Below are 24601 nucleotides of genomic sequence, written 5' to 3' on the forward strand. Positions count from 1 at the left end.
TACTACCTGTTACATAGACTTCTACATGTGACATAGGTAATTCACTACTACCTGTATCACAGACAGTTCACCACTATCTGTGACAAGGGAATTCACCACTATCTGTGACAAAAGGCAATTCACTACTTTATGTGAACAAGCAATTATCATAGTATTGCAAGCAATCCATAAGTCCCCTACCGGTAAGAGCCCAAGCAAAATTCTGAAGGACCATTGGCCATTCACTTAGGTTCCTATTTTAAGTAAATTTGTTGAAAAAGTTCTTTAAAAGTGATCACAGGAAACAGTTTTTATGTACAGACAGACGGACTGAAGGACACTCTAAAGTTATTTTTTAAACATCCCTGTTATCAAAATATAACATTTTTAAAATCCTATCATGATTGAAGAAGTTGGAGTAAAAATTACCAATTTCTCAAAAAAAAGTCTAAGTTCAAAAGGGGCATAATTCTGGAAATAGTCTTGCTAGAGTATTGAACACTCACAAATGTTGAGTGATAATAAGAAACATTTATATGAAGTTTGAAGTAGATACATTCAGAAAAAGAAGTTATTAAAAAAAACAATGTTTTTTTCATGAAAATTTTAAGTTCAAGGGAGGTAATTCTGATAAATTTTGTGCTAGAGTTGTAAACCTTGTCACATATGATGTGGTTGATGACAAGCAACTTATATTTAAAGTTTGAAGAAAATACCTTAAGAAATAAAGAACTTATAGTGAAAAAACTTAAAAACTAGAATCAGAAATCTTGAAATTCAGTCTATTTGTTGCCATAGCAACCAGAATTTTCAACATAGGAAGAAAAGAAAAAGACGTGCATAATCTCCATACTGCCATCTATCCATATATCAAGTTTCATAAAAATATTTTCAGTACTTTTTGCGTTATCGCGGGATCCAGGTTATGTGTAAAATTTGCCATATTTTCAGTCTATTTGTTGCCATAGCAACCAGAATTTTCAACATAGGAAGAAAAGAAAAAGACGTTCATAATCTCCATACTTCCATCTATCCATATATCAAGTTTCATTAAAATATTTTCAGTACTTTTTGCGTTATCGCGGGATCCAGGTTATGTGTAAAATTTGCCATATTTTCAGTCTATTTGTTGCCATAGCAACCAGAATTTTCAACATAGGAAGAAAAGAAAAAGACGTGCATAATCTCCATACTGCCATCTATCCATATATAAAGTTTCATTAAAATAGTTTCAGTACTTTTTGCGTTATCGCGGGATCCAGTTTTGTGGACGGACGGACTGACAGACGGACAGACAGACGGACAGACGGACGGAGGGTAAACCTAAAGTCCCCTCCGGTAAACCGGTAGGGGACTAAAAAGCAATGCAGCACTATCATTGACAAAAGGCAATTTACCACTATCTGTGACAAAAGGCAATTCACCACTATCATTGACAAAAGGCATTCACCTATATCATTGATAAAAGGCAATTCACCACTATCATTGACAAAAGGCAATTCACCACTATTTGTGACAAAAGGCAATTCACTACTATCTGTGACAAAAGGCAATTCAGCACTATCATTGACAAAAGGCAATTCACCACTATCTGTGACAAAAGGCAATTCACCACTATCTGTGACAGAAGGCAATTCAACACTTTAATTGACAAAAAGAATTCACCACTATCTGTGACAAAAGGCAATTCACCACTTTCATTGACAAAAGGCAATTCACCACTTTCTGTGACAAAAGACAATTCACCACTATCTGCGACAAAAGGCAATTCACCACTATCTGTGACAAAAGGCAATTCAGCACTTTCATTGACAAAAGGCAATTCACCACTATCATTGACAAAAGGCAATTCACTACTATCTGTGACAAAAGGCAATTCACCACTTTCTCTGAAAAGGCAATTCACCACTATCATTGACAAAAGGCAATTCACTACTACCTGTGGCATTTTATGGTTGGGTTTTATGTTCAACCAACACAGTATAGTTAATATGGCAACTTTCCGACTTTACTGGTGAAGAAAGACCTCAGGTGCCCTTCTTTGCATTATTGCACCTGAATAGAACAACTGAAGTTGCATAAGCTAGCTCACGATAGCTTCCTTACATGAAAGACACTACAGCCAATGTCAGGATTTGGACCCACAGTGGTGCGGGGTCAACAACTTTTACCACTCACCCAATAACACCCAACCAGTGACATAGGCACTATAGTACCTGTGACAATGGAAATTTCTTACTACTTGTGGAAAAGGCAATTTTACTTGTGCCCCTGACATAGGCAATTCACTAGCAACAGTACAGTCTTTAAATTTAATAATAAAATATTTCATCACTTTTAGCTTTAATATTCATGTCTATAATAAAAGAACTATAAAATACCCTGTTATAGTTCGAATATCCAATATAATATGCCATTGCAAATGAAATCTGTGAGTCTTAATGTTCACTATTACACTTATATTTTATAAAATTTTATAAAACTGTATAATGCATTACTCTAAAAAATGTTACAAATAATTTGTTGACATTTTTTGGAAATTAAGGTAGCGGATACTGTCTTCTAAAATGTCTCGCGATATTCTTACTTTAAACCATTTTACCCTTTAACCTGCTAAATATCTGTAATGGACTTGCCCATCATTCAAACTGGACAAAACCATTCATCATTTATAGGGATTAAAATTGCAAAATACGAAATACTGAATAAAAAGCATCGAAGAATACAATGTATGATCAAACAGCACTGACATGCCAACTGCAATGTAACTTTGTGATGAAGATCAAATACTGCTTAAGACAGTGAGTACTAGGAGGCCGTAAAAGATTTTGTACTGGCCGTTATTTCTCATTATAAGACTCAATAAAACCGAGAAGGCTATTTTAACAATCTATTTTTAGTATTATTGCTCAAAAAGGATTTCACTATTGTTTGGAGTCAGGACACTATGAAGGGCTATATTTTTGGGGGCATTTAAAGGGTTTTTGGGGGCATTCTAAGGGTATGTTTGGCCTAACTCCTGCAAAATTTTCCTCCTTACTAAAACAGATAAAAATTAAAAGACATATTGTTATCATATCATTTAAAATAGCAAGGCAGATGATAATTTTACACTGTTATTAATTTTAATCCAAAGCGTATGAAAATCAATTGTTTTAGAGATTGTGTTTCCCATTGGTAAGTATAGATTCCAACTAAATGGGCCACAAACAACTGTACCCTAACAAATAAAAGAATAAAATTTTTTAGGTTGGGTTAAACCATTTTACATGGCACCAACACAACAGAGAGCACATGGCATCTTTTCTGGTGGAGGAAGTGCACCTTCTGTGCATTATTTAAGGCACGCACAGCCACCTGGGTAGAACCAGTGACGTTCCGTAAGCTAGCTGGATAGCTTCCTCAAAGGAAAAAAATTATTACATAAACAAAATGAAGATGATAAACAAGTTGTTGACAAAAGAAATGCATCTAAATTACACATGGGGAGTGTTGAAACTGGAAATAAATCCTGTAACATGTGATAATTGTGACATTTCAAAATGACAATATACTCAGGAAATTGTTCGTATTTTTTTCTGTGAATATGGACAATATCTGACTAAAATGTTATAATTTTTTTAAATATTTTCAAGAGCAAATATGAAAACTCACTGAAAAGTTAGATACAGTCCAATATTAATATTTCTCTTATTCAAAGTCATATTCTATAATTTTTCCATCTAAATAACAATAGCTCTCAGTAGGGCAGTGCGCTCAACTATTCTCAGTGCTTGATTGTAAAATAATAGAGCCTATATAAATATAGAATATTCCAAGTTCAAAAAGGGCCATAACTCCGTTCAAATCCAATGTTAAAGAGTTATGGCCCTTGGACAATGACCTTTTATGACCTCAAACAAGTGTGTTATTTTTTTTAACCTTTTCCGTTCAGCTGTTTTCAAGATACCAACTTAAACCTAAAGTTTAACAAAAGAGTGACTGTAACGCTGACACCAATACACCAACCCAGAGGCCTGGGTGAATATTATTAATAGCTCTTACTATTCTTTGAACAGTAGAGCTAAAATTTAATCACAAGTTACGAAAAATTAGCACAAAATGATGCAAGTTTATATATCATTTTTCAAGGACATGAAAATTAAACCCAAATTCTTAAATTGGTGAACAAGCACCTTAAATATAAGATGTTAAATTCAGATATACCCATATGATCTGATACCATTTAAAATCAATGTAACTTTATATACTATATTAAACTTCAGTAAACTGATACAATATTCATACTCTATGCTGTGCATATTGGTTATGTTTCTTTTTAAGAATATCCAAAATGATTTCTAAATCTTTGACACTTAGGTATATAGAGGTGGTGCTCATGATATTAATTACTTGTAAGCCATTGTATTGGATGTTTTTCATCATTTTGTCACCTTAGTGCAGTAACGGGTTAAACTCCTTATATGATTTAATAGAAGTTAACCTATAACTGCACTGAGGTAACAATTTTTTTCGTTTCGACACATTTTTTTCCCCACAAAACAAAAGTTCAAACATTTTTTTTCCCCAACAGTTTCACAAAAACCTAATAAATCAAACTTTTTCCTGCTGCACATCATTCATGTATTTCACCTAGTACAGTCATAGTTCTAAAAAAAATAAGGACTGACTTAGCTGTTATTACCACCATAATTATTATTAACGCAGTATGGGCTAATTTTGCTTACTTTGATTGCAAGTGCTGTTTATAATGTATAAATTCCTTCTTTGTTTTGTTAAGAACACAGACATCACAGTTATAATTTAACTACCATGAACAAATCATGTGCTATATAAAGTTAAATCTATAAATTTGTATTTGAATTAATTCTGTATACAATGTATTCTCTAATTAAACCACCCATCCCCTTCTTCGAGAATTACCAAGGTGCATAAAAGCATTTTATCAAAGGAATCTTTCTAAATTATACAATTTAAATCATACAGAAAATAACAAATAAAATTGAGTAAACATTCTTTTTATTTTGACAATATTTTACATTTTTTTGTGTTATAATATTACCTCCCTTCTTTTGGAAAATGTTATGCTCCTTTGGGTCATTTATTAGAGGATATTCGGTATACAAATTATTTTTTTTTTATATAAATATCATGTTCACAAATCATTAAAACAGCAGTAGTATAATACAATATAATATAGGTAGTAGATTAAAGCGATTGGTTAATATCATGTTCACAAATCATCAAAAAATCAGTAGTATTATATTAAATAATATAGGTAGGTAGATTAAAGCGATTTAGTTATTAAAGATCCTTCCTATATATCTGATGAACCGTTAACCAATATCAAATATCAACACTTTATCAAATATTCAAGTTTCCATTGTTCTTGCATGATAAAATCTGTTATTTGCATGATTCATGAGCAAAATCATCCACTATTTGTAATTTTTTTGTATTAGTTAATTACTTTGTACGGTATTATGCCACAACAACTTGCAGAACATTGATGGTTCTTATACTCAGGTGCATGTTCGTGCCTCAAAATAATGCAAGGCAGGACATCTGAGGTCTTCCTCCAACAGTAAAACTGGAAAGTCACCATATGACCTATACTGTGTTGGTTAGGCTAGCTTAAATGAACTTAATCAATGCATTTGACAAATTTTTTAATCATCACAACAATTTTTTAAGTTTTCATTAAAATCAACACAAAGCTGGAGGCGAACTGACTTTTGACTTAATGGATAAAAAAATCACTACACCATGTCTTGAAAACCTACACAATTCTGTGTACATGGTCTTGCAATTACATATACCTGTTACTTTCCATCACTGTACCTCTCTTGCGAGCCTATATATTTTCACTTATAACTTTCTTGCAAATACAAGAAGTAGACTTGTTTCACCACTTTTTTCAGGTCTTTTGAGATCAATAATTTTAATATATTAAATGTTTCAGGTTGTTAATATATAAATTCACCGTGGCCGAGGAGTTTGCGCGCTCGCTTAGTAAGCGAGAGGTCTGGAGTTCAAATCCCAGTTAATGCAACTCTTTTTTTTTTTTCAAATTGTTTAAGTCAAATAAACATTGGATTGAATATCAGTGTTGCAATTAGTCTTATAGCCAATCTACTACAATTAAAACGCTGGAAAGCATTGGTGGCACTGTACAAAATTAAATTGTTTTATAATCTCACAACCTTCACCTTTCTGACATTCTGAGACCCAAACAAATTAAGTGCCTTCTGTGCTTTGCTTATTCTTGTTTACTATTTTTATTCTTATAACCGAGATCTCTAAGGATCATCCCTTTTCAGGTTTCATAACATGTTTAAGAATGTTTTAGGAAGTTTTCATATTCACATATAGGCAAAATTTAAACTGTTTTAAACAGCATGCTAAGTTTAAAGAAATTCTTGGAACATTTAAACTGTTTTAAACAATATGCTAAGTTTAAAGAAATTCTTGGAACAGTTTTAATTTTGCTTATATCTATATGAAAACTCAAAAACATCTTTAATTCCCTTTACATAGGTACTTTAATTTAGCATAAGTACTTTATTTTATGCAGGAACTTCATTTTACACAATAACTCTATTTTGCATAGGACTTCATTTTTAGTAGGTACTTTATTTTGCATATTTAGGTAATTCATTTAGCATAGGTACTTCATTTTGCATATGTACTTCATTCTACGTAGGTACTTCATTTTATCATGGTACTTTATTTTGCATAGGAACTTCATTTTACCTAGGAACTTTTTTTAATGTAGGTATTTCATTTTGCATAGGAACTTCATTTTAAGTAGGAACTTCATTTACATAATGTACTACATTTTATGTAGGTACTTCATTTTGCATAAGAACTTCATTTGCACAGGTACTTCATTTTGCAAACGTACTTCATTTTACTTGGTGCTTTATTTTACATAGGTACCTCATTGTACGAAGGTACAATGTACTTCATTTTGCATAGGAATTTCATTTTGCACAAGAACTTTATTATTAGAAGGTACATTATTTTAGGCATTTCACTTTATGTAGGTACTTCAAGGATGGCAATACAACAACAACCTGACTGTAGCAATAGCTCAAAATGTTTTTTTTTTAAGTTGAGAATCAATACAATTACACTAACAGCTAAGGGAGACAACTCACACTAAGAACTAGGGGAGACAACTCTTTTCATCAGATTCTTACCTGATCATCCCTCCTAGCCATGTTACGAGGTCGTACATTAGATGCTGGAGTCGGGGCTGGAGCGTGAGCACTGTTATTGTCTCTCAGAGGCGAGAGTGTTCTGTGTGGTCGGAAAGGGCGGGTTATTTTTCCGGAATACAATTGCTCTTTTGGTTCCCTGTGTAAAATTATAAAACATATATCATACATTTTTATATTCATAGAAATATTTTGTTACTCAATAAGAAATACAACCATTTTATATTTCTAAACTTGCTCAAAAAACATATTTTGTTAATTCAAGTTTATTTTTCCTCATTTTCTTGGTTCTTTATTTTTTTGTATGAATTAAGTGTACAAGAGAGTAATTCCTAAAATTAGCAGATAGTACATTTATGTGCTAATAAAACAACAATGTTTTCAATTCAATTATATATTTACTTAAAGTACAAAACAACACAATGCATCAAAGACTACTGAAAGAAACATATAAAACCTTTCCTAAATGATAAGAGTGCATATGTATATTATCTTCCCATCTCAGAGGAGGTAAAAGAAAGGAAATAAATTCAAATGTTTCCATACCCCAAGTAAAATAAATAGAAAATGCAAAAAGCACATTAAAGGTCATATGATGACTTTCCAGCTTTACTGGTGGAGACAGCCCTCAGGTGCCCTTCCATGCATTATTTCAGGCACAAACTGGCACCTGAGCAGGCATTCCGTAAGCTAGCTGGAAAGCTTCCTCTCATAGAAGAATCTGGGATTTGAACCCAAAGTGGTGTGGGGCAAGTTATTTGAAGTCAACAGCCATCATCATGGACCCCCCATACAAATGCAAATATAAACCTTCATTGGCCAAACTAGTTACTGTGAAGCCTGACCTATCCCTATATGATAATACTAAGTCAAGAATATTTTTTCTCAAATAGTGAATGTACATCAGTTAAACAAAACAGAGTAAGAACTGATCTGCCATGTAACACTCCTTAAACCAAAAGTGATTGGCCTTTGCCACCAGTATAGAGCCAGGCCAGTCTATACATCCCTTTAGTCTCAACCATGTTGGTCAACTTATGGAACTGGCTGAGTCTATTTATTTTTTTAATTAAGCCTATCAAAGGGAGACACAGGCAAATTTTCATTTCTTTGTTTTCCTTTTTCATTCATTATTCTGTGAATTATATAAAGCAGTCAAAGGAACAAAATTTTTCTCCTTATAAAAAATAAAACCGTTGTTTCCTAACTTGACCCACGTGGGTCAGGTTAGAGCGTTAATATTTCACAATAGTTGTCACAGTGAACTCTGGAAACGTTAAAAGACATGTCAAATGAATGACTAAGACTTGTTTCTATCATACAATATGCACAATAGCTCTTATTGTAACTTCTGGGATTTGTTCAAATCACATGACTTGTTTCAAAATTACTCGTTGATTTTGTTGGCTTCTAATTTTCGTTCAATGTATCTAGATATACTTATGCTTCTAGGCCAAAATATATAGAATTGTCATTTTAGCATGATTTGAGTACAATAAATCATTTTAATATTTTTGTCATTTATTTGCCTGAGTATCCTTTTAAGGTCAAACAGGAAAGTGTGAGAACTGACCTTCCCCTGTAGGAATACATGGGTTTTATAAGGAAAAGTCCCGACTCCTGCTCGATACTGTCTAGCGTCTCCATCAACATGTTAGCCAGTCTGTACCTTTCTGACCCCATCTCGTCCATACGTTCTGCCCATCTCTTTGCCCTCTGTAACAGCAAAACATTTGTTTCTTGTTAAAAAAACTTTTTTTTCTTGTTAAACCTATACTTAAATCCACTTTTGTGCGGAGACACTGAGTTATTTCATGTATGGGTAACATATCACCGCTCCTAGGATTCCGAACCAAACAAACAATATCCAAGAATCTGGCTCAAGATTCATTAGACCGACTTATGCATATTAATTAATAATTCTTATATATTTATACAAATATATCATTTATAAAGATTTTCAACATCTTATATGACCCAGTATACAAGTATATATTCATATATAACAGTTTTAGCCCTATATAACCAAAGCCACTTATAGCAAGAGTTATATCCTATCAAACGAACTGTACATACACGATCATATAACCAAGATTCAATAAATACTAAAACAAATAAAAAATTTAGCATAATTACAATCTTTGATTTAATTCATTAATTTACAGCAATCGTGTTATATATATATGAAATATATAAACAATCATAATCGTCCAATGAAAATAAATGTTACAAATATATAAACATCATAATTGTCCAATTAAAATTAACGTTACAAATAAGCCTTATTACAAAAACATAGCTGAGGGATGGACAAAGGGATAGTAAGGGCATATTGATTTTGTATAGAGTTAACCGTAAACGCTCTGCGTGAGGTATCTTGTTTACCAACCACCACCATCCTTATAATCCAATCCTCTCTCGGAAGGATCCGAAAATAATCAAAACAACATTTCATTATGACTTCGATAACCGAGTGGCTAAACTGCAAATTACTGCATCCCTTTCTAATAAATGCTCACTCCCCTTTGACAAAGAATAAGACAATAGCATATTATTTTAAATCCAAGGAGGTAAGCACAAATTTAAATGCCGACAATATGCATTTGTGGTATAAGAGAAGTTACGTCCTGATAAAACTTTAAAATCATTCAAGGACCCTAACACTGACAAAAATGATTGAACTGGAATTTTAATGCCGATAAAATCCAAAACTAGACTTGTAACAATGATTATTGACAGATTTTATGGATTTATATAATAGTTGTTTGCCATATAACCATTATCTAGCAAGTATATATGCAAACAATAATTCACATAGGGCCAGGCCATATATGTAACCTTTATATATATATGCAAACAACCATTTATATAGAGCCATATAACCTTTATTTATGCAACAACTATTTATATAGGGTCATAATTATAACCTTTATATATGCAAACAACCATTTATATAGGTCATATAAACCTTTTAAATATGCAAACAACCATTTATATAGGGTCATATAAAGTTTATAATATGCAAACAACATTATGTAATATATTGGCCGGTGTACTAATAATAATTCAATTAACCTTTATCTGCTATTCACTAAAATAAAAAAGGGAGATAACTAATAACATAAAAAAAATTAGTCCCTCCAAATAACTAAATTCTTTGAAAATCAGTAAATTGTCTGAAGCACAAGTGCATTGTCAAAATTAATATTTCAAGTTCAAGTTAATACAGGTCCCTGACATTGAATGGGACATTATAATAATAAAGTTGTAGTCAGTTTCATCATAATTATAAGAAAAAATCAATAACTGGACCTTGAAAGTAAAGGTCAATGATGAGTAAAGATCAATGTCTCATCATTTAAAAGGTGAATCCAAAATGACTATTGTGTCCATATTTGAGGACACAAGAAGTATTGTTAAACAGAACTTAAATATCTGAGCAATTTAACTAGAAAGTTTAAGAACTGTCCTGTACATTTTATTATAGAACTATCTTTTAATTTTTTATCATATAGGTCAAGAACAATCCTTTACAGTTTAGTTTCAAATTATCCTTTACATTTTATTTTAGAATGACCAATGAGATTCCCAGATTTCATTTTGTAATTTAAAAATGACCAATGAAAATTCTTCTTATATTCAGTTCTTCCCTGTAAATTTTACAGGACAAACTGAAAACAGATGGCCTCCAGCCAGAAAAAAGGCAGATATATCAAAGGAAAACAAGTCTTCTAAGGCCAATTTGAATGAAAAAAGGACAAAATTATATCAAACTATCTATCAGTGTTATCAAACTTAAAACACACAGTTGCATCATGAAATTGCAATGATATTTCAAGGTCACATTTACCTCTCTACTGCTTCCTGAGATGGGAAGGGAAACTTAGTAAACAAAAATTAATAACTTGAACCTTGAAATTCAAAGTCATTTATGACTCAAGATTAATGTAAATGCCATCGACTTGAAGGTCGATCCTCAAGGATTGTTGTGTCCAAGTATGAAAACAATTTAGTCATAAAGAACTAAGCTATAGCCACTTTGTTATATTTTTGTGACATTTTCTAAGTTAGAAAGAGGCATAATTCTGTTCAACTAACAATTAAAGTTATGAAACTTGACACAGACAATTGCATTGTGTTATTTGTTGGATGTGACAAGTTTCTAGATATTATCACTACCGGTTTCAAAAATGGGATGGGATGGCACGGCACAGACAGGACACAGTGATTCCTATATAGCCCCCTCCCCCCTTTCGTGGGGCAGTTATAAAAACACGATGTTGCCACATGGCCAAGTGGTTAACACATCAAACTAGTAATGTAATGATCGCTACCAACATGTATAAATCAATATAAACAGAAAATTTGTGACATACGTGATTCTGCAAGGCTTCCATTTTATCAAACAGCTCAAACACATTCTCATTCAAACTTTGACTTTTCTGTACATTTTCTGTGAATAAAAAAAAAAAATCTTTTAGTTAGTTCATGAAATTCCTAATATGTGACATGTACAGATGTTTGAAGTACAAAATCATCTTTAATACAGCATGGCTCCAGATTCATGCTTGAAAATTTTAAAAGTGTATTTAAAAAAAAATTTTGTGAAGTGATCAAAGAAAATATTATACACATTGAAGACGGTTGAGTGACTTGCAACCCAGGTAAAATACTAAGATTAGTCAAAATAAGCAAAACTAGCACTAGATACCAAATGAGCCGCGTCATGACAAAACCAACATATTGGGTTTGCGACCAGCATGGATCCAGACCAGCCTGCGCATCCGTGCAGTCTAATCAGGATCCATGCTGTTCGCTTACAAACTCGATAACAAGTAGAGAAACTGATAGCGAACAGCATGAATCCTATCAGACTGCGCGGATGCGCAGGCTGGTCTGGATCCATGCTGGTCGCAAACCCATTATGTTGGTTTTGTCGTGGCGCGGCTCAAATGTTTAGTCTCGATAAATAAATCCGTTATTTACTTACTTACTTTAAACAATATTTATGCTCATATGGCAACTTTCAAGCATTACAGACAGAGGAAGACCTCAGGTGCCATTGGTGCATTATTTCAAGCACAAACTGGCACCTAAGTAGAGCCACCGACATTACTTAAGCTGAGCTTGATAACTTCCTCACATGAAAGAATCCAAAGTCTTTGTCAGGATTCGAACCCATAGGGGTGAGGGTCAAGCAGTTTGAAGTCAATGACCTTTAGCAATATGCCGTGGACGTCAACAATCTTAACCACTATGCCGCGTACGCCTATAAAGACAGACCTCCTAAACCTTTGGTCATGGATATAAATGTAAAAAGAGCTTATATACATGTAGTATAGTTATATTTAGTATCATAGTAGTTATATTTAGTATCATAGTAGTTATATTTAGTATCATAGTAGTTATATATAGTATCGTAGTAACCTTCAATGTCTTTCATACGGCAGTGGTGAACGTATTTCCTGACGAGATGTGCTAAACGTTGAGCTGGCAAGCTGACATATTCATCCATCTGTACCATGGCTTCCTACAACACAGTGTGTCACATTTATATCAAATTATGTGTCACATGAATAGAATGTCACAGTTAAAAAAAATGTCACATTTCATAGTATGTCACAGTTAAAAAAATGTCCCATTTCGTAGGAGAATGTTATATAATTTTACAGCATAATGTTATATATAGTAGAATGGTGCCACTCAAATTGGATAGAATGATGTCACACTTAAATAGAATGATATCACAAAAAGTAAAATGGTGTCAAATTTAATTAGAAAGTTGTCACATTTAAAAAGAATGATGTCACAAAAAGTACAATGGTGTAACATTTAAATAGAATGGTGTCACATTTAAATAGAATTATATTACATTTAAATACAATGATGTCACACTTAAATGAAATTAAATCAAATCTAAATAGAATTGTATCACATTAAAATGGAATTATGTCACATTTAAATACAATGATGTGACATTTATCTGCAATGATGTGACATTTATCTGCAATGATGTCACATTTAAATACAATAATGTCACATAACAATAAAAGATGTCACATTTTAACAGAATAAAGAAAGTATATATAAATAAACCAACTTTATATCTATTAGCATCAAGTTTCCTCTCGTTCACGGCTTTCTTCATGATTTTGGCGTTCCTCTCTGAGTCAAGACGCGTAAACATAATAGCCGAGTCAGTATTCTGAAACAATATGATTATATGTTATAATAATTCTTGTGACAGTCATCAGACATAGTTAACTAGGGCTTGGTGTGAAAGGGTTGTAACTCATATGAAATAAAGAAGGAGTTAAGGCCCTTTCACAACAAGCTGTTGTAAGTCAATGGGGCTTTTTTTTAAATACCTGGCTGAAATTTTTATATTGTAACATGAGTTTAACATGCAACGTTAATGCTCATCTGTTAAGAATAACGACTATCAATCAATTTTGATGGTGAAAAAAATCTTAGTTCAAGAAGGGGCATAACTCTAGGAATATTGTTTTCATGATTATGCCCCTTGTGTTATAACTGTACCTTGTCATGATAAAGCACGTATTCCAAGTTTTCATGTTGATAACTGTTAACACATTTGAACAATGGGCTATTGTTTTTCATGATGACAACAGCCACACAGTGATCATAATTACTCCATTTTTTCTCAAAACAGACAAGATAAAAATTTTATTTAAAGTTTTGAAAACCTTTAAGTATACTCAAACAAGGTACAGAAAGCCTAAATCTTTGAGTATAGGCTATTGTTCTTAAAAGGCTCAAAAGTGACCTCAATTTATTTTAAGAAAATACAGCTTTGCATGAAGGCATATTAAATTTTATTGTAACTTACTAAATACCTTTGCTAATGAAATTCAAAGGTCCTGAAACTATAAAAACAAAGGGAAAACAATCCAAGGTCAGTCACTTTTACCTTAATGTCAGTCACATTAACCACAAGGTCAATCACCTTTAACACAAAGTCAGTAACCTTTACCACAAGGTCTGTCAACTTTATCACACGGTCAGTCACCTCAATCACAAAGTCAGTCACCTTTACCACAAAGTCAGTCACCTTTACCACAAGGTCAGTCACCTTTACCACAAGGTCTGTCAACTTTATCACACGGTCAGTCACCTCAATCACAAAGTCAGTCACCTTTACCACAAAGTCAGTCACCTTTACCATAAGGTCAGTCACCTTTACCACAAGGTCTGTCAACTTTATCACACGGTCAGTCACCTCAATCACAAAGTCAGTCACCTTTACCACAAAGTCAGTCACCTTTACCACAAGGTCAGTCACCTTTACCACAAGGTCTGTCAACTTTATCACACGGTCAGTCACCTCAATCACAAAGTCAGTCACCTTTACCACAAAGTCAGTCACCTTTACCACAAGGTCTGTCAACTTTATCACACGGTCAGTCACCTCAATCACAAGGTCAATCACCTTTAACACAAAGTCAGTAACCTTTACCACAAGGTCTGTCAACTTTATGACACGGTCAGTCACCTCAATCACAAAGTCAGTCACCTTTACCACAAAGTCAGTCACCTTTACCACAAGGTAAGTCAACTTTCACCACAAGGTCAGTCACCTTTATCACAAGGTCAGTCACTTTTACCACAAGGTCAGTCACCTTTATCACAAGGTCAGTCACTTTCACCACAAGGCCAGTCACTTTTACCACAAGGTCAGTCACCTTTATCACAAGGTCAGTCACTTTCACCACAAGGTCAGTCACCTTTACCACAAGGTCAGTCACCTTCACCACAAGGTCAGTCACCTTGACCACAAGGTCAGTCACCTTTACCACAAGGTCAGTCACCTTTACCACAAGGTCAGTCACCTTTACCACAAGGTCAGTCACCTTTACCACAAGGTCAGTCACCTTTACCACAAGGTCAGTCACCTTCATCAAAAAACCTCAAGGTCAGTTAGCTTGACTAAAAGGTCAATTACTTTTACCACAAGGTTAATCACCTTTACCACAAGGTCAGTCACCTTCAAGGCCAATATAGAATCTGAATAAAGCTGAACAGAAATAATAAAAGATCTTGAAACAAGGAGCAAATAATTCAAGGTCAGAAGGTTACTGGGTCATTAAAGGTCAATAAAGAATATTCAATTAAATAATACTAATATTACCTGTATACCAGCTGTAGAAGCACTTGCCGAAACTGGTCGTCGTGTCTGCTTGCCAAGGGCAGATAATTCTCGTTGAAGTTGATTAATAGTGTCCTGCATTTCCATCATGACAACCACATTGTGTTTCTGCTGCTCCTCATATTTTTTACTGTCGTCGGACATTTGATTCTGTCTGTAAATCGTTTAATATTATCATCATAAATAATGACTGATTTTTTACTATTGCTTCTTGTTAAAGTATATTCTCATTAAAGTTGACCATTATAAGTTTTAGTATTGTTTCTTTGTTAAATATTTTAGATATACAGTCAAACTTTGATGGCTCAAACTCGGAGGGCCGGTGCAAATTTGTTTGAGAGCTGGGTAGTTCCAGCCATCCAAGGTTGAACTATTTTCACATAGGACATAGGCCTAAATGTTAAAGGGACTCCACTGAGTTTTTTTTACATGAAGGGACAGAAAAATATTTTTTCAAGATATTTGTTAAACTGTGTGTAGGTTTGGACCAATAAATCATGTACAAACTTTTAGATCTCATTTGCTTACTCTGCTTCCCAGGGACAATCAATTTTATTCCACAAATTGATCCCCTTTTGAAAAGCGTAGCAATGCCTTTTTACACAAATTGGCCCAAAATCTGCGTAAAAATTGATTTATGAAATAATTAAAAAATTTCTGATTTTAGACTATTTATATAAGACCTCAGTGGAGTTCTTTTAAGTTTTAAGTCTCTGTTTTATTAAGGGGCATAATTAAAAATATCACAAATCAGTGAATCATTTTGACACTTGTTTTTATATTATAAAGATCTACTTCCATAATTATATAAAAAATTTTCAAAACAACATATTTTTCAATTATCTTGCTGAAACGGCCAATATTTTTGAACCTGACAACATGTTTTTCAATTATCTTTCTAAAACAAATAATCAAAAGAAAAAGAGCACCATACTTCCACCCAAGTAGTGGGAGCACAAAAAAGCTATGATCGTACAGAGTAGTACTAAATATCAAATTTCAACTTTTTACATTCCTGACCTGTTCATTTTTTTTCCAGCTACAATATTCTAACAAAAAATTTATTAGCTACCAACTAACCAAGCAATAATTTTCCTATATTTGGATGTCTTTGCGTAATAGCTGTAACTCGTATGACATTAAGAAGAAGATACAACTCTTTCTCAGAAAGCCATCTGAATTTTATCTAGCAATGATATCTTTTGAAGCAATTTCTAAAATAATGTATTATTACATTTAAATGTATATTTTGTGTGTGTTTGGTCCGATTTAAACCTAGCCACCAGAAAAACAAGAGCTGTCCGTAAGACAGCGCGCTCGACTTTTTTATTGCTTGCCAATAAAAAAAGTTTTTGCAGTAAAAGGCAATACAAGAATCTCTGTATTTTTAAAGTGAACAATGGCCATGAGCATTAAGATATTTAGTGAAGAATTATTTTACTGAATTGTGTGATACCCTTGAACACTGCAGCAAAGTTTGAAATGTTTAAGTCAAAAGAGGGCTGGTAAGAAAGAAAAAAAAACTGAGTTGAGCCTTAAATAAATTTAATAGTATTAAACCCACTTTGAGAGAATAAGGTATTTTTACGTCACTCAGAACACCTTGGTAAATGACATAATAACATAATTTTTCAAGAAATCTATGCCAAGGAAGCAGTATATTTTTGTACAATCAGCATAATATATAGATTTGACTTTGTATGTGAAAGTATTATAGTTACTGGTACTAAAAACTTAACCAAGATTGTAAGTCGATAAAAGGCCTTAATTTTTAAAACAAATCCTTGACAGAGTTACCTTCTCTTGCGTACAGATGGGGGTAATGATGTGAAATAGCATTAAAAGTTTCAAAGCAATATCTCAAAGGGTTAAGGCAATAAGTGGATTTTACCCATATTCAATGTATTTTCTAAGTCAAAAAGGGGCATAATTCTGTCAAAAACCTTGACAGAGTTATGTCCTCTTGTCTGTTGATGAAGGTCGTGATGGTAAACAAGTATGGTCAGTTTCAAAGCAATACCTCCAATGGTTTTGAAATAAAGTGAGGTGGTACAAAAAACTTAACCAAGCTCAATACACTTTCTAAGTCAAAAAAGGGCCATAATTCTGTCAAAAACCTTGACAGAGTTATGTACTCTTGTCTGTAGATGGAGGTTATGATGGTGAACAAGTATGGTAAGTTTCAAAGCCATACTTGTAATACTTCTGAAATAAAGTGGGGTGGTACGAAAAACTTAACCAAGGTGTGACGCCAACGCCGACGCCGACGCCGACGCCGGGGCGAGTAGGATAGCTCCCCTTTTCATAGAAAAGTCGAGCTAAAAAGGGCATATCATAATCATGGCGTCACATGGCAACTTTCCAGCTTTACTGGTGGAAAACCACCTCAGGTGTCCCAGGATTTCGTGCATTATTTCAGGCATGAACAGGCACCTGAGTAGAACCACTGATGTCCCATAAGCTAGCTGGATGGCTGTCCCTCACATAAAATTCCAAGTCTAAGGTTTTTTTAGTTTGGATCACACAAAGAAAATGACAAATTACCATTTAAGTTTTTCATGTGCATACAAGATGGTATAACTACCATTATACAAAATGTAAATAAATCTAGCATTAGCCTACATAAAAAATATAAATTGCAAACTTTTAAAATAAAGTTTTGTTTACCCAAATATTTGCATATCTAACCTATAGTAATAAGATAATGTATTCAATAAGATGTAAGAATAAAACAATGTAAAAACTATGTGTTTAAAGGTGCCCACATTATAGTTCAATTTTATCTTAAAATATTGAAACTCTAAAATTATCCTAATTTTTATCAAAGACTTCCTATAACATTAACATGAACTTTCAATATTCCTGAAAAGTTTATTTTAGATTTCTATAAAACCTTGGCTAAAAAACAACACCAGTGTCAATAATTAATCAAGAATGTGTTCCCAAACTGTGTGTCCCACATTTTGTTAACCAATCATGTGTTCCCACATTGTGTCAATAAAAATCTGTTCCCACATTGTGTCAATAATGTGTTCCCACATTGCGTTGACCAACAGTGTGTTCAAACATTTTTTGTGAGTAATTATGTTCCAACATAATGTGTCATTAATGTGTTCCCACTTTGTGTCAATGTGTTCCCACATTGTGTCAATAACATAACCAATTCACCAATATGTGTACCTAAATTGTGCTCACCAATAATGTGTTCCCACATTGTACTGACCAATGTGTTCTGACATTGTGTTGACCAATAATGTGTTCCCACATTGTGTTGACCAATAATGTGTTCCCACATTGTGTTTACCAATAATGTGTTCACCCTAGGATCAATATTGTGTCAATAATTAATCAATTATGTGTTCTGACATTGGGCAAACAATATGTTCCACATTGTGTCATTAATAAGTTTCCACATTGTTTAAATATTTTTTTTATTCATCAAAAATGTGTTAAAATATTTCATCAATAATTAATCATATATGTGTTAAAATATTTCATCAATAATTAATCAATAATGTGTTCAAACATATGTGAAAGATTAAATCATTAATGTGTTCCAAAACTGCATGACTAATATTCACTACTGTGTTTCCCATCATTATATCAACAAGCACTTATCATAGTATTGCAAGCAATCCATAAGTCCCCTGCCGGTAAGAACCCCAGCAACAATTTGAAGAGCCAATGGCCATTCACTTATGTTTCTATTTTTCTCTATTTTAAGTAAATTTGTTGGAAAAGTTCTTTAAAAGTGATCACAGTTTTATGAACAGACATACAGACGGACTGAAGGACACTCTAAAGTTTATATTTGAAACATCCAAGTGTTACCAAAACATAACATTTTTAAAAGCAAAATTCTTAGAGAGGAGATAACTCTTGAATTAAAGATGCAATTTCATAAAAATTTTCAGCTCTTTTTGAGTAATCACAAATATTGTTATATTTGCCATGTTTTAAGCCTATTTGTTGCCAAGGCAACCAATATTTTTTCGAAATAAGAAAAAAAGATAAGACATGCATAATCTCCAGACTGCCATCTACCCATATGTCAAGTTTCATCAGTACTTTTTGAGTTATCACTGAATTCAGTTTATGTGTAAAATTTGCCATATTTTCAGTCTATGTGTTGCCATAGCAACAAGAATTTTCAACATAGGAAGAAAAGAAAAAGACATGCATAATCTTCAGACTGCCATCTACTCATATTACAAGTTTCAGAAAAATATTTTCAGTACTTTTCAAGTTATCGCGGGATCCAGTTTTGTAGACGGACGGACTGACCGACAGATGGACGGACGGAGGGTAAACCTTAAGTCCCCTCCGGTAAACTGGTAGGGGACTAATAATCAAAATCAATCAATAATGCATAACCACATTGTGTAAAAAAATTCACCAATAATTGTGTACCCAAATTGTGGCAATTAAAAATAAGAATGTGTACCAAAAATGAACTTCTATCCCAATTAAAAATGAAAATGTGTTCCAACAATGAACGTCTATGTGTTCTAAAAGTGCGTTTACTTAAAAATAATTTTTTGTGTTCCATCTTAATTCGAGAAGTTCACGTGTGTATTAAACTAAAATTATTGTGTCAAAAGTGAACCCGTATTTCCAAATAGTGTCAAACAACAATTAAAATTATGAGACATTTGTTTTATAAACTACCTGTCCGAAGACTTGTTCTTTGTCGTAATCTTAACATCAAACTTACTGAAATTTTAACATCATGAACAAAACTGTCAAACATAAATCTTAATAATTCCTAATAAATACTAACACTATCCTTTATTCTCTAACAAACACCCCAAAGCATTTTTTTAAGAAAGAAAAAGAAGTCTGTATTACCAACCGAGACAAAAGCAGTTTATTATAAAATCTAAGGAAACTAGAACATATTAAATAAATATAAAACTCCAGTATGTAACATGGTTAAAAATAATGTAAAAGGATCAACCTTTTTTATTTTGACCATAATTAACTCTTTTTTCAATGTTATTTAAATCAGATAATCGTTTTCCGTTATTCTAAGCTACTGACATTAGTAAATTTTTAGCTGTGTTAGACTCAGAGTCTCTGTATTAGAAATAAGACGATGTGTAAGTACAAAGAAATAATACAATCAAGAAAGAGCAAAATATATAATTGTTGCCAAACAGCAAGAGGGTAAGTAGAATAGTATTAAAGTAAAAAGTATGGAATACCAACAGAGTTATTAGAGGACTAATAAACAAATATATATATCCTTAATTGAAGAATGTTTAGAACTATGGTGAATCATTAGGGCCATTTTAAGTACAAGAAATCATGCATAAACCATTGTAGTTTTGGCCGTGGTATATGCGAAGCATCACAGAATTAAGTATGGTTTATCAGTAGGGTCAGTAAAACAATAGGAGAAATAATAGAAAAACTATGAAGTATTAGAATGGTCTCTAAGAAGAAACTAGAGGATGCTTTTGTAAAAAAGCGCATGTCTCCCCCACTGCACTGTGACCTTGACCTTTGACCTACTGACCCCAAAAACAATAGGGATCATCTGCTCTATAAGACCAATCATCCTATGAAGTTTGAGGGCTGTAGGTCAAAAGGAACTCTAGTTATCATCCGGAAACGAGAAATTGACCAACGGTCACTGTGACCTTGACCTTTGACCTACTGACCCCAAAAACAATAGGGATCATCTGCTCTATAAGACCAATCATCCTATGAAGTTTGAGGGCTGTAGGTCAAAAGGAACTCTAGTTATCATCCGGAAACGAGAAATTGACCAACGGTCACTGTGGACCTTGACCTTTGAACTACTGACCCCAAAAACAATAGGGATCATCTGCTCAATAAGACCAATCATCCTATGAAGTTTGAGGTCTGTAGGTCTAAAGGAACTCTAGTTATCATCCGGAAACGAGAAATTGACCAACGGTCAGTGTGACCTTGACCTTTGACCTACTGACCCCAAAAACAATAGGGATCATCAGCTCTATAAGACCAATCATCTCCCTATGAAGTTTGAGGGCTGTAGGTCAAAAGGAACTCTAGTTATCATCCGGAAACGAGAAATTGACCAACGGTCACTGTGACCTTGACCTTTGACCTACTGACCCCAAAAACAATAGGGATCATCAGCTCTATAAGACCAATCATCCTATGAAGTTTGAGGGCTGTAGGTCAAAAGGAACTCTAGTTATCATCCGGAAACGAGAAATTGACCAACGGTCACTGTGTGACCTTGACCTTTGAACTACTGACCCAAAAAACAATAGGGATCATCTGCTCAATAAGACCAATCATCCTATGAAGTTTGAGGTCTGTAGGTCTAAAGGAACTCTAGTTATCATCCGGAAACGAGAAATTGACCAACGGTCAGTGTGACCTTGACCTTTGACCTACTGACCCCAAAAAACAATAGGGATCATCAGCTCTATAAGACCAATCATCCTATGAAGTTTGAGAGCTGTAGGTCAAAAGGAACTCTAGTTATCATCCGGAAACGAGAAATTGACCAACGGTCACTGTGACCTTGACCTTTGACCTACTGACCCCAAAAACAATAGGGATCATCTGCTCTATAAGACTAATCATCCTATGAAGTTTGAGGTCTGTAGGTCAAAAGGAACTCTAGTTATCATCCGGAAACGAGAAATTGACCAACGGTCACTGTGACCTTGACCTTTGAACTACTGACCCCAAAAACAATAGGGATCATTAGCTCTATAAGACCAATCATCCTATGAAGTTTGAGGGTTGTAGGTCAAAAGGAACTCTAGTTATCATCCGGAAACGAGAAATTGACCAACGGTCACTGTGACCTTGACCTTTGAACTACTGACCCCAAAAACAATAGGGATCATCTGCTTAATAAGACCAATCATCCTATGAAGTTTGAGGTCTGTAGGTCTAAAGGAACTCTAGTTATCATCCGGAAACGAGAAATTGACCAACGGTCAGTGTGACCTTGACCTTTGACCTACTGACCCCAAAAACAATAGGGATCATCAGCTCTATAAGACCAATCATCCTATGAAGTTTGAGGGCTGTAGGTCAAAAGGAACTCTAGTTATCGTCCGGAAACGAAGAATGGACGGACGGACTGACGGACGGACTGACGGACGGACGGACTGACGGACAGGGCAAAAACAATATGTCTCCCCCCGAGGTGGGGGAGACATAATGAAGGTGAAACTATGGAGTATGAAAAGGGCCACTAAAAGAGCATTGTTTATGACACTATACAGTCTCAAAAAGGGTCACAAAAACAGCACTAAGTGTGAAACTATGGAATATGAAAAGGGTCTCTAAAAGAGCATTAAAGGTGAAATATGGAGAATCAAAAGTGCCACTAAAACAGCACTGATTGTGAAACTAAGGAGCATTAAAAGGACCACTCAGCATTAAAGGTAAAACTTTGGTGTATAGAGGATCACTTAAAGAGCATTAAAAGTAAAACTATGGAATTTAGGGTCGCCGCTAAAAGAGCATTGAGTGAAGCTATGAAACTATGGAGTATCAAAAGGACCAAAAAAACAAGCATTGAATGTGATAAAGACATAGAGCATTGTAAAAGAAACTATGGAGTATCAGTAGAAATGGAAAATAATCAATGTGATATCAAGGGCATTACTACTTAGGCATAACTACATGGGCATAATACTACAAGGTTATAGATTAGTTAAGTTTAGTTGTTTAGGGGATCATTCATATCTCTAGTCAATTAACAGGTTAATCAAACAAGTCCTAAACTTACTTTTGTAACCTGAAAGCATTTTGAAATAAATTGATAAAACTTTTTATCTATTGTAAAACATAATCAGGGGCGTAGCTTGGTTTCAATTCATGTGTAGGCCAAATTCTAGTTGGATATGGGGGTATTATTCCCCCTATATCCCCTAGATTTAGATTTTTTCTGGATTGTCACATATGCATTTTGGCCAAGATTTAGTCTTAATATGTTCTGGGAATTGTATAGAAATTATAGGTAGTTTAGAAAATTATATATATTTTGTCACTTTTCTGGTAAAATGTGTAGACTTGTTAAAGGCCTCAGTAGGAAGCTACGCCCCTGAGAATAATGTATGAATTATATAATCTCTATTGGGACAAGAATAAAGAATATCTTGATTGATAAAAGAAACTTATATCCACATAAAAATGATAAAAATGAATCATTTACGACTAAAAAATAAAATCACTCTAGTGTCAGAATTTGATAATCATAAAAAAAAATCTTATGAAAAGTTAAAATAAACATGAATCTACAATATTGCCTCTATTACAGGTTTTATCTGTTATTTTCCATACTTGTCAAACAAATAGCTATATGATGTTGATCGGTGCATTGTTTACAGATTTTTTTGGGAAAAAAAAAAAACCCCAAAAACTGTAGAATAACGAAATTGATAAACCAAACCTAAGCACATACTTATAACAAGAGCCCGGTTTGAGCCGGGTGATGCTCCCCGAATAGGTTTTGGACACAGGAAAGTACACCTCTTGCAGTTTCAGAGTTATGTCCGTGGAAAAAGTTCAAAGTGCAATAATTCCAAAATTAGGCAAGGCAGAGTTACAGTTCTTTGCACTGCACTTCTAATCAATGTGATCTATCAACCTACACAGTTTCTTGATGATATCTCTATGATTTCTGAGTTATGTCCTGGACAATTCAAAAAGTAAAAATAAACAAAGGGCAATAACTCCAGAATTAGGCTAGATAGAGTTATGACTCTTGTGCACTGCACATCTACCCATTGAGATTTATCTACCTACAAAGTTTCATGTTGATATCTCTTATAGTTTTACAGCTATGTCCTGGACAAGATTTTTCTAAAAGGGGAGATTATTCAAAAATAAGGCTTAACAGAGTTATGGTTCTTTTGCATTGCACCTCTACTCAATGAGATTTATCTACCTACAATGTTTCATGTTGATATCTCTTATAGTTTTAGAGTTATGCCCCGGACAAGATTTTTCTATAAGGGGAGATCATTCAAAAACCAGGCAGAATAGAGTTATGGTTCTTTGACAATGCATTCCCCCTCGATGCCCTCTACCACTGTATGAAGTTTCAACAAATTATCTCCAAGGGTTTTCAAGTTATGTTCCGGACAAAGTTCAAGTTCAAAGTATTAAAATAAACAAAGGGCAATAACTCCAAAATTAGGACAAAAAGAGTTATTGTTCTTATGCACTGCACATCTACCCATTGAGATCTATTCACCTACAAAGTTTCATGTTGATA

At 33.7% G+C, this 24601-nt stretch overlaps 1 protein-coding gene across 1 annotated transcript in view; it reads right to left on the reverse strand.

Annotated features, from left to right (window-relative positions):
- The window catches only part of LOC132742165 (myosin-6-like), a 159160-nt gene that overhangs the window by 9282 nt on the left and 125277 nt on the right, over window positions 1-24601 (reverse strand). The window contains exons 32-37 of the mRNA XM_060730493.1: window positions 15349-15520; window positions 13300-13404; window positions 12627-12729; window positions 11576-11652; window positions 8773-8915; window positions 7182-7338 (exon numbers count right to left, since the gene is read on the reverse strand). Of these exons, the coding sequence (XP_060586476.1) occupies window positions 7182-7338; window positions 8773-8915; window positions 11576-11652; window positions 12627-12729; window positions 13300-13404; window positions 15349-15520 (757 nt within the window). The remainder of the gene's footprint in view (window positions 1-7181; window positions 7339-8772; window positions 8916-11575; window positions 11653-12626; window positions 12730-13299; window positions 13405-15348; window positions 15521-24601) is intronic.

The sequence above is a fragment of the Ruditapes philippinarum genome, unplaced genomic scaffold, assembly GCF_026571515.1.
Source record: "Ruditapes philippinarum isolate M1 unplaced genomic scaffold, ASM2657151v2 ctg1133_1_1_1_1, whole genome shotgun sequence".
NCBI lineage: Eukaryota > Metazoa > Mollusca > Bivalvia > Venerida > Veneridae > Ruditapes > Ruditapes philippinarum.